At 47.1% G+C, this 11,160-nt stretch overlaps 1 protein-coding gene across 1 annotated transcript; it reads left to right on the top strand.

The window, feature by feature from the left end:
* Positions 1-30: 30 nt before the first annotated feature.
* Positions 31-10,592, top strand: LOC148816968 (mixed lineage kinase domain-like protein). Its single transcript, XM_088939121.1, has 11 exons — positions 31-160; positions 3,458-3,939; positions 4,106-4,210; positions 4,681-4,852; positions 5,529-5,629; positions 5,842-5,977; positions 6,515-6,599; positions 7,060-7,199; positions 7,817-7,866; positions 8,490-8,630; positions 9,396-10,592. The coding sequence occupies exons 2-11, from the start codon at positions 3,492-3,494 to the stop codon at positions 9,443-9,445; spliced, it is 1,428 nt and encodes a 475-aa protein (XP_088795247.1). The 5' UTR covers positions 31-160; positions 3,458-3,491; the 3' UTR covers positions 9,446-10,592.
* The last annotated feature ends 568 nt before the right edge of the window (positions 10,593-11,160 follow it).

Below are 11,160 nucleotides of genomic sequence, written 5' to 3' on the forward strand. Positions count from 1 at the left end.
TCACCCTGGAGTGTGGGCAGGCACTTGGGCCCGGGGGAGGAGCAGCCCTGCTGTTCAAACGGTAAGAGGCTGAAAAGGTTTCATTTCCAGCTGAAGCAGAGTAACAGAAAAGACCCCAGTTCACCGCGGAGCACAGACAAGATCTCCCTGGTCACTCAAGGTAATTATGCATTACAGACCCGGATGAACAAACTTTGACTCTTAAAAAAACATCTGATCACCTTTTAGATGGTGAGGGTTGTGGTTTGATTCGGAAAAACACTAAGGGAGTTTTTTTTTTGTACAAAGTATCTGTGACTCCATGATATATACAGCTGCTGTCCTGTGAACACTGAGAGGAGGATTGAAATCCTGATCTTTTTTCTGCTTTGGCGGCCGGTATGAGACTTCATCTCAAATCCAAACCAAGATCCACATGCTTGTATCGGTAAAACGGGGCCTGAACGAGCTGGTGGTGGGGGGGGGTTAAGATAAGCAGTATGGGAATGAAGCTACAGCTTCTGCACTTGTGTTTTTCACAAGACTAAAATGCGGAGCCGTTCAGAAAATTGAGGGAAACTATGAAATAGGCTCAGCGCTGCGGAGTTCGGGTCAGGATTTACCCGAAACCTCACACTCTTCTTTGACGGAAGTCTGTCACAGCTGTGTTTGCCCTGTGACAGTGGATTGCCTCATATTGCTCTATTTCACAAGAGCACAACGCACAGGCACCTAATTATGCTAAAAGGGTGTGAGTGAAGCTGTGTTGGGGCCCTGGGTTCAATTCCTGGGGTACTGTCTATGTGGAGCTTGTATGTTCTTCCTCCAGGTGCTCCGGTCTTCTCCCACAGTCCTAAGACACACTGGTAGCATAATTAGCTTTGGGGAAGCTGGCCCTGGTGTGTGTATCTGTGTTACTTGCCGGTGGCTTGCTGGGATAGGCTCCCACTCCTCGCGACTCTTTATTGGAAGACGTGGTTAGAAAGTGGATGGATATTTCACAGCTATTCTGCGTTTATTTTAAAAACATTTGTTTTGGCTGGGTTACAGAATCTGCACAAACTGTTGACATTTTCACTTGGAGAAGGGAAACTAATGAAACAACTTCCTTAAAAAAGTCCTGACTCAAACAGAAATGCATGGCCACCAATTTACGTGCTTCACCTTCAGGATGTGTAGTGAGGATATAGAGGAATCTGAATAAACACCAAGATCCCATTCGTGCGTAACGTCCTGCAGCTCAGAATCACCCACAAGCATGTCTAGTGTGTGTGACTACTGACAGCGTGCTTCACCTTGCGTCTGCCAGCATTAAACATCCCTTTCCATGTCAGCCCAATCCTCGGTTTTGTCTGAGTCACCTGCTACTGCTTTTTTGTTTGCCAGTCCTTCCTTTTGTGTATCATCTTCGAATTTAACTAACTGGCTGCCTACACCTGAATTAAGTCATTGATCTGAATCAGGAAGAACAACAGACCTCAGACCGATCCCTGAGTACACGACTGCTTACTTCTGCCAGGTCCTCGCCTTGAGATGATGTGCTGTTTCCTATCGGCTAGCTTCACTTTAAGTTCTGAAACGGGCCTCTACTGTCTATACTGACCAAGTCATTACAAATCATTTCAGGAACTCTGTAAGACACAGGAGTACCAGAAAGGCTAATCCTGTGCATACTTTAATATATTAATAATTTGATGCACAGATTTATAATTTAATCTAAATATGTCATGTCATGTGCTTTAGATGAGTCAAATGTCCATATTAAGTGTTCAAAGACTATTATGATAAATCTGTCTTTTCTAAATCCGTGTTGGTTGGCTCTTAAAACACCATTATTCTGTCACTGTTCTAGGCTGGCTCTATCGTTTCCACAACTTGATGAGTAACAGAAGTAAGAGTGGTTGTTTCCTGTACTGTAGTTTCCTGGATCGGATTTAACAGCCGATTTAAGCAGAGTATCATGACAATCATCAGCCCTCAGGCTCTGTCCTGCTCTGCCCTGCCTCCAGTGTGCAGCACACTTGGGCAATTCCCAAAAACCCCATCCCCTGGAGAAGGATTCCTGATCGCTGACTCGCTGACTCGCTCTTGCCCTGACCTGACCTGGAAGTTCCAGAGGGCCCGGGGGCAGCAGTGTGATCTGTCGTCCCCACAGTGTTGTGAAAAGCAGTTCTGTTCCAGGGCTCTGCTGTCAGCCTGGAGGCACCAGTGAGGATGTGTCAGTCGCAGTCCTGAGTAACTTCATGTCCTCTGATGTGATGTAGTAGAGGAGCTTCAGTTTGAGGAAAGTACACAATTTGTATGATGAGGAAAAAACAGCATTTTGAGTAAGAAGAGGCTATCTCTGATGTTTATGTTTGGTAAATCTGTTTTTACACATTGCCATACAGTACCACAAGACAAAAACTAGATTTTTTTTATGTTAAAAATATCCAGGCTTCTGATTTGTTAAAGAGATTCAGAATCTGTCGGGTTTTTTTCATTGTCTTCTTTTCCTTAGTAGAAGAGGACACTTAAAGGACACTTAAAAACACGCTCCTTCCTTGTGTTGTGTTTTGGAAGCATGAATTATTTTTTTTTATCCATTTGGCTTCTCTCACTTCCCCTTCCCCTCTTTTCACTTTTTCTAGATTTTGGCATTTCTCTGAAACCAGGTATTACAACACAAGCACAGTATTTCTGTTTCCCTTCTTAATCTCTCGGTTTCTTTTGCTCAAGTTCTCTTTAACAACAGATGCATCACGTTGGAGATAGGTAAGGTTAGGGTGGGATCTTTTCTTGTCGAAAACAACTTGATTAAAAACTACAATGTGCTCAACAGCCCCACCCAGCAGTCAAATGAAGGCTGTTTTGCATGGTTTTCAGGAAGGATAGTGCCTGAAGCAGAGGCTCAACACAAGAGGTGTTTATGCTGCAGAGAACACACTGTATGTGATGTTTTTGCGTTTCTCAGGAAATATTGACCTGTTTTGTTGAAATTCTGTGTGTGTGAGTATGCTTTATTAAATAGGCAGAAAGGGGGAGAATCGAGTCCAGTGAACACAGAAAGTAATATGACATGACTCTCTTTATGACTGTCGAAGCTTTTTAGAATGATTGGGTTTCACATACCTGTGTCCTTCATTGCCTGCCTTTCTGTATTAAAATACTGTTTGTTGTGTTGTGGACAGAGTTGGTATTTGTGTACGGATGCAGGAAGTCACGGCGCAGCTTGGTGAGGGCTCACTCTGTTGTGAAAAGGGCTCTTCTGAGAACAGACAGACATTGCCCTCCCTGCCTGATCTACTCTATATGCAGATCGGCACAAGCGGCCTGTATGTCTCAGGACCACTATATTTAGCATGAACCTTTTGATCCTTCATACAGATTTCCACGTATGGGACAGTGGAATGCTTAAATGTCACATGTCTTTTCTGTAATTATACAACAACGCAAGTGTCTGTTTCCCTGCTCATGCACAGCATTTATTCACTTCTAGACTGACCCTGACGACGCTCTCCCCCCGCCCAGCCATGGACTTTGTGGAGCCGGTCCTGGGCCTGGCCCAGGAGCTGTACTCGCTGTGTGTGGCGGTGAAGGCCAACAAGATGCGCTGCCAGCGGCTGGCGAGGCGGGTGGAGGCGCTGATGCGGCCCGTGCAGGTGATCAAGGTGCAGGGGCCGGGCGGGCAGCCCGAGGCTGTGAGCCGCGCCCTGCGGGAGCTGAAGGGCACGCTGGAGTCGGGCCGGGAGCTGGTCCGCCGGTACGCCTCGGCCGGATGCCTGAAGAGGATCGTCCGGGTGGGCGACCTCGGGGAGGAGTTCGAGACCCTGAACGAGCGGCTGAACGACGCGGCGCAGGTGCTCTCGCTGGCCCTGCAGGCCGACCAGAAGGCGTGGCTGGAGAGCGTGTTCAGGGAGTCCGCGCGCCGCAGGGAGGACGGCGCGGACAGGGAGAGTGACCACAGGGAGCTGCAGAAACGTAAGGCCGCCAGCTGTCCCCGTGCCCTCCATGTGCCCACCCTGCCCTCTGCCCAGTGGTCATGACCCGCCCGGACCCGCCTGTGCTCCTGACACGCATCAGCTCGGCTGTGTGTCCTTGCGGGATGAGCGCTCGCTGTCTCACTGTGTTCTTCTCCACCCCCCAGTGCTGTCCGTGAGCGAGGACACGAACTCCAGGGTGAAGGCGGTGGAAGAGACGGTGGATTCCACCCAGAAAGAAGTGGAGCAAATCCGGGGCCTGCTGGAGTCCTGTGAGCGTGCCTTCATGCTGTGTCTCATCAGCACACACCCAGTCACACCGCTGGGTTCTCAAAGTCTCTAGAGGTGCTTTGTCTTTCTTCACATGAGCAAAGCATTTCTGAGCTCCTTCCCAGTGGCTCATTAACGAGGCTCTGTGCTGCTGTGGGAGTCAACACGCTCCTTTGCTTTGCACCCATGCTGATGAGCTCTCCAAGAACACGCAGCACCAGAATGAAATTCTCATCCTTACTTTTTAACAGTGTTAACTTGATGACTGCTTTCAAAAGCCCAAACAATCTGACACTGTGAACTTTCAAGCACAATGGTTTCAAGTGCAGATACCAGGGTTTTTTTGCAGGGCTGTTTTTAGGTGTGATTGTGTGTGATGCAAGAATCATGTTCTGTGACTTTTTCCTCTGCCCTGAGGCCCAGTGTTGTGTGTTGGGTCATTGACACTGTGCTTCTCATTGCCTGTGAGCAGTAATGAGGCCCAGCCTTCACCTGCAGGACATCAGGGAAATCCGTGTGGATGAGCTGACCTACGACAGCAAGCCCATCTTGACCACCGGCAATTCGGAGCTGTACAAGGGGGAGTACAACAAGTTCACCGTGGCCATCAAGAGATACACCTACCCGCTGAACACCAGCCCCCAGTAAGCCATGGTGAATTCTGCACTGCAGCCTGCACACCTGAGTGAAAGCTGGTAGCCAGCAGGTGCAAAGATCTAACACACCTGTTTCCCAGAAGGATTGCAAAGCAGAGGAGGCAATTCGTGTCACCTTGCAAAAACACATCAGATGTTCTGACTGATGCGTTAACAACCTAACAGAGCTGAGAGTCTTGTGTACATGTTTACTTTCTGAAGCTTGCATTTGGGCAATTTATAAATCTGGAGCTAGTTATGCATGAGCGAGATTATATCACTTGGGAGTGCATTCTGGCTTTTGTGACTCTCTCAGGGAGACAGGCTGCATCAATCCCAATAGTCACCTGTAAGAGTCCGAGAGCTGGAGACCAGGGTCTGTGATGTGATCTGCTCTTGGAGAGAGAGGGACATTTTGTATGATTTGCAAATCAACCAAAAACAAGATTTGGATTTGGAAGTACCCAGAGCATGTAATGTGAAATCCAGAAAAGCAGCAACAGCAACAAAGATTTTTAGAAGTTTCTTCGAAATGTGCACTGAATGTCTTCAGTTTTCAGGTCACTAGCGCCACCTCCTGTGATGGTAAAATCAGTGTGTCCTGCATGTTTAAATACATCGATGTCAGTGACAGATGCCGCTGCAGAAACCAGCATGTTTCTCAGGACCCTGTTTGTCTCCACAGGCAGCTGAGGAAGATCTTCAACAAGGAGGTGGAAACCATGAAGCGATTTGAGTCTCCCAACATCCTGCGCATGTTTGGGATCTGCGTGCTGAACGAGGACGGTGAGTCTGCTCGCCACGACGCCCTGGACCTCTGCTCCCTCGTCCCGTTACAGTCTGCTGGACAGTGGGGCAGATAAGCACTTTCACAGAAGAGCACAGTTCTGTTTCAAGAGCTCCAGAGCGTGCCAATTAAATAAGAAGGGCTGAGATACGTGCAAGCTGTGTGGGTCTGTAGGGGTCTCAGCAGCCTTGCGGCCGGTGTCTCTTGGCAGGGCCCAGCCCAGGCTACCTCATCGTGATGGAGTACTGTGAGAAGGGCTGCCTGCGCCAGGTGCTGGACAAGAAGAAGCCGCTGTCCTGGGAGATCAGAACCCAGATGTGCCTGGATGCTGCTCAGGGTCTCTACAGGTACCTGTACATCAATTATAATACGACTAAAATAACAATGGCATAAAATTCTGAGAGAAATTAGATATTTCTTCACCCACTGAATTAAGGGAAAATGTTAAGGAGACCAAAGGCACAAGCCTGAAGCAATATTTCATATATGTGTAGACAGCAGCATTAATACGCCTCGTCTTTCAAACGGAGCCTTGGCATCTTTAGTGTTCAAGTAGTGAGGACCTCAGTCAACACGGGCCAGAGTACAGCACCTCGTCTGGTGCTGTCCACTGTCTCCATACTGGGATACTGGGGCATTGGTTTGGAAATCCCTTTTCAAGAGGGAAGAGTGCCACCTACTGGTCGACTAACACCAGTTAGTGCAGCCACCTAACATGAGTCACTATAGTGATCATGTACTAATCATGGGGATGATGCTACTACTATTATAAATGCAATATAAAAGGCAATAAAGCTTGACTTCCATTAAAAGATGACCTGCCAGTGAAATCAGGCCCAGTGCACTGCGACGGCCTCTGTTTTCATTGGCCTGGTGTGTTTCAGATTGCACCAGTCGGAGGAGAAGTTTAAAGTTCACGGCTCCATCAACAGCAGCAAGTTCCTGGTGGACGCTGGATACAGGGTGAAGGTACGAGATGCTACGATAATGCTTTCTTGGCTGATTTCTCAGAAATTTGTTTTGCTTCAAAGCAGCTATGTTTTACACATACAGAGTCTTTAGAACTGTATAAACAGTACAAATAAATTAAAAATAAATATAACATTACGCAGAAGACTGAATGCAATCACTCTAATTCTGATTTTCTAATTCACATATATTACTGTACATAAAATATTTGTTCAGTTTTAAATGGCTTCAATTTCTGTAAAGACAGATGTTCCTTCAAGCCTTTGAAAACGCAGGAATCTTTCCTGAGAAATCTGTTCCTAATCCCTTCATGGGGAAGCGAATTCAGGCCAGAGAGCTGAGCAGACGAGAGACGGAAGGCACAGAAACCATGACTGCAGAAAGCACAGTACTGCAGCAGGCAGAATGCCCTTCTCCTTTGATGCTTCACCTCTGAGGGTCTGTGTCTGTGTGACTGTAGCTAGGAGGCTTTGAACTGGCTAAAACAGAGACCTCCCTGCGCAAGAACAGAGACCAAACAAGAACCTGCCTGGCCTACAGTTCACCCCAGCAGCTGGAGAGCATCAACCACCAGTACGACAGGCCCTGCGAGATCTACAGGTGAGCCCTGTCTCTGCATCCGCGGACACTGCAGCGCCACAGCCCCGCTCGTGCCCCCCGCTCGTGCCCCCCGCTCGTGCTGTATGTGAGGGGGCAGAGCTGTCCTCTTGTATGATCCTTGCGGTGTGAAGGTGTGAGAGAGGCTCTTACTGCTTTATGAAGTCAAAAGCCTGATCAGGGACCTTCGTCCTTTAGTGATACTTCAATCAATCGATCAATCCATTTTATTCTTATAATCAACTTTCAATCCAGTGCACGCTCAAGGCAATTTGCATAAATTATACTTATAAATACCTATAAAAATACAGTAAACGGAAAACAATATAAAGCCACATATAAATGTGAAATTAAAATAGAGATTATGAATTAAAAGCCATTGACCATTCCAGTTCTGAGCCTTTGTGAAGCACACAGCACTTTTCCAATATTGAAAGTCTGCAATTTGTCAACAAGATACACTATTAAGAGTCTGCAGTTCATGTAAACCAGCACTGCACCCTGAAACCTATCTGATTTCTGTGCATCCCGATAAGCTGTGGACTTTTTGAAATGTAAGAGTATACAGTAAATACTGTAATCGTTCTGAATTGTTTGGTATGTGTCTTCCCTGTGTGTAGCTTCGGCATCGTCCTGTGGGAAGTGGTGACAAGAAACGTGCCCTTTGAAGGTATGTTGCTGTGCGCGCTGGGGGATAAGTGATGGCTGTTCAGTCTAGCCTGGGCCTGCATCTCCGGGCCAGCGACTGCAGAGGCAGTACACACTCCTGTTCGTCACACTCTCGCTGGCATGAGAGGCAAAAACACTGACGTTTCTTCATAAATACGGATATTCCTGGAAGGCGTTACGAGCTACAGGGACAAATCCCCTTCAGCATCTGAAATGACATTAAATTATATTGTTTGAAAGGGGGATGAGCGGCTCCAGGCAGAACAGTGGTGTGAGTGCTTGTCTCTGGAAGAGTAACAGCAGACGCCGGTGGAGCAGTGTTGTGGCTAGCAAAAGAAAGACGCACCTTTTGGAATCTGGGTGGAGTTTTAGGGCTATCTGGCATCCCCTTATGTTAGCGTAGTATTGATTAATAAATTAATTAAATCATTTCAACTTAAAAAAGTCAGTGCACAGCTGTAGCTTTTCACTCCCGAGACCAAGACAAGCCGAGACAAGTCTAGATAATTCACGTTTACCCTTTTAAGTGGAACTGCTTCGTAGGCGACGCGTGTTTGCCCATCTCCCCATAGTGGCTGAACTGTGTAAGACCGCTTAGCTTTGAGACCTGCGCTGTTTCTCCAGGCTGCTCACGCACGCAGATCTACCAGAAAGTGTGTGTGGAGCGGCAGGCGGAGCCCCTCCCCCCGGACTGCCCGGAGCACCTGGCTGAGCTGATCGACGACTGCCGATCGTACGATCCTTTCCACAGGCCCACCGCCGGAGGTACAGGACAACAACGACAAAAAACGTTTAAAAAGATGAGGGCAAATATCATGCAATCTACTTTGCTTTGTAATATAACATTAGGGAAGGCACGGGGGCGCAGTGGTTAACTTTGTTGCCTTGCGGTGCTAGGGCCCTGGTTTCAATTCCAGATCGGGGGTTCTGTCTGTGTGGAGTTTGTATGTTCTCCCCTGCCAGTATGGGTTTCCCCAACACAGTCCGAACACATACTAGTAGGTTAATGACTCTGCTCTCCTCCCCACTGAGAGCTGGTGTGTGGGGAGCAGACTGGCGCACTCCGGCTGCCATCACATCATCCAGGTGGGGCTGCACACTGGGGGTGGTGGAGGGGAGTCCCCATTACCTGTAAAGCGCTTGTGAGTGGAATATAGAATTAATTAATTGGCTTCTGGGAAAATGGGCCCTGGTGTGAGTGTGTGTTTGTCTGTGTGCCCTGTGAAGGACTGGCGTCCTGTCCGGGGTGAAGCCTGCCGTCTGCCCACTGCTTGCTGGGATAGGCTCCGGCTCCCCCGTGACTCGGTACTGAAGACAGACGAATGGGTAATAATTACCCAAGGAGCTCACGAGAGTGGCTCTTGGGTCCAGGTGTGAGAGCAGAGCACAGAGGGCTGCAGTGCTTTGTGCAGGTTCCAGGTGGAAGGGTCCTGTCTCCGTGACGTTTTCACCCCGGCGCGCGGTGGACACGAGCCCTGGGCTCTGATCCTAACCCGCGGCCTGTCTCTGCTCTCTCCCCTCCTGCTGCAGTGCTGGTGGACAAGCTGCGGAGGGCAGTGCGGGAGGCAGAGGAGGACTGAGGAAGAACGTCCTGCGAAACCTCGGGGCCGGGCAGAGACAGGCTCCCGGAGAGCTGCCGGCCTGTTCACCCCAGCTCCACCCCACGGACAACAGACCAGCTTTCTCAAACACGCACCTCTGCTGTCAGACATGGGAAAACTATCATCCCCAGAAACACAAACACCAGGGTCTGGGGAAGCAGTAACACCAGCACGGCATAGTTTTATACTCCTAGACTGACCTTAGAATTTTCGAAAGATCTGGACGTTTTGGAGTCCTGGTGCAAACTGGAGGAGACCCTGAATCTCCGCTGGAATGCCCCTTGTAGACTGCAGATGGATTGGACCGATTTCCTCTCGCGTGTGACACGACAGCAGGCATCATGAGAGTGAGGCGTGTTTACAGGTTATCGTATCGGAGAGCCATAAGGATTTATATTACACACTTTGCGGATAATAATTCCTGTTGATGTATTCATGAAAGCCTGGTTTGGAGCAGAAAACTCAGATGAAGTTATTTTTTTTAATTATTAATCATCAAGGACTATTTCAGCTTTGTGTAAATGACAGTGGAACCATTTTTCCTTTTAAATTGTTTCTGGTGGTACTTTGTTCCATTAATTAACCCAGGAACTGTGAACTTCCTTTTTACTAATTATGCAAAAGATTTACAAGTTTATCACTGCTCCGCAATTGTGCACACAACAGTTTTTCAATACTGTTTTATCTGAATTTATATTAAGATGCAATTTTTATATCTATTAAATTATAAGCCACAGATCTAGATAAGTATTGGACAAATGAGAACAACCAGGACTGGTTCATTTTATAAACACCTGCTTCTTACCGATAAACGGTCGTTTGTTCCCAGTGCAGCTCTATTCCTTTGTACTTGATAAGACTGTGGAGAGGTGAGGTTTGTAAGGAGCCGACACCTGTGAGAAGCAGAGACAATCTTTCCTGAGAAATGCGAAGTTGTGCATGATTCAGCAGCAGTCGCTCGTATGTTTCCATCCTGACCTCTTCTGCTCATTGTAATTGTTGAACCATTTCAGTCAAGACCCAGGAAGGTATCAACCTTCTTTATGCAGTTAAATGGTGTGTGTGTTGAATTGTTTTTCCTAAAATGCTGAAAAAATAAAGGTTTGTTTTTTAGTCTTTAACAAAAGAAGAGTACAAAGGTACCTTATATTATATATAATATTATATAATATTCAAAATCATCACCGTCTTGACCTGTTCAAAGGTCTTCTTCAGAATCAGAAGAGAAACACAAACAAGAGGAAACCACACAAAAGTGCATTTTAAATGGAGAATGGGCGACACGAACACTTTTTACACTAAGGGTGGTGGGAGTCTGGAACAAGCTGTCCAACTATGTCAAAGCTAATAGTCTGGTTTGTTTCAAGAAGGAGCTTGATGACATATTTGGAACTCTTAACCTGTAGATACCAAAAAGCAAGAGAATTACCTCTATTTACGATCTTCCTTATGCTGTTCTTAAAGTGCCTTTTGTTCAGTGCTGTTGAGTCTGTTATTCTAGCGATAGCTTGAGGCTGTTTTTGATTGAGATCAGTAAATTCTGTTCTACAGGAGTACAATGTGTTCAGATCATCATCAAATTCAGCTCATGATCACAATGGGCTTTTCAAAAGAAAAGCAATTCAGAGTTTAAATCGCAGAATGTTGGACAATTCCTCCCTTGGGTAATTGCATACCAAATGCACATTTAAGAT

Source organism: Atractosteus spatula, chromosome 21 (genome assembly GCF_055471065.1).
Source record: "Atractosteus spatula isolate fAtrSpa1 chromosome 21, fAtrSpa1.hap1, whole genome shotgun sequence".
Classification (NCBI taxonomy): Eukaryota; Metazoa; Chordata; class Actinopteri; order Semionotiformes; family Lepisosteidae; genus Atractosteus; species Atractosteus spatula.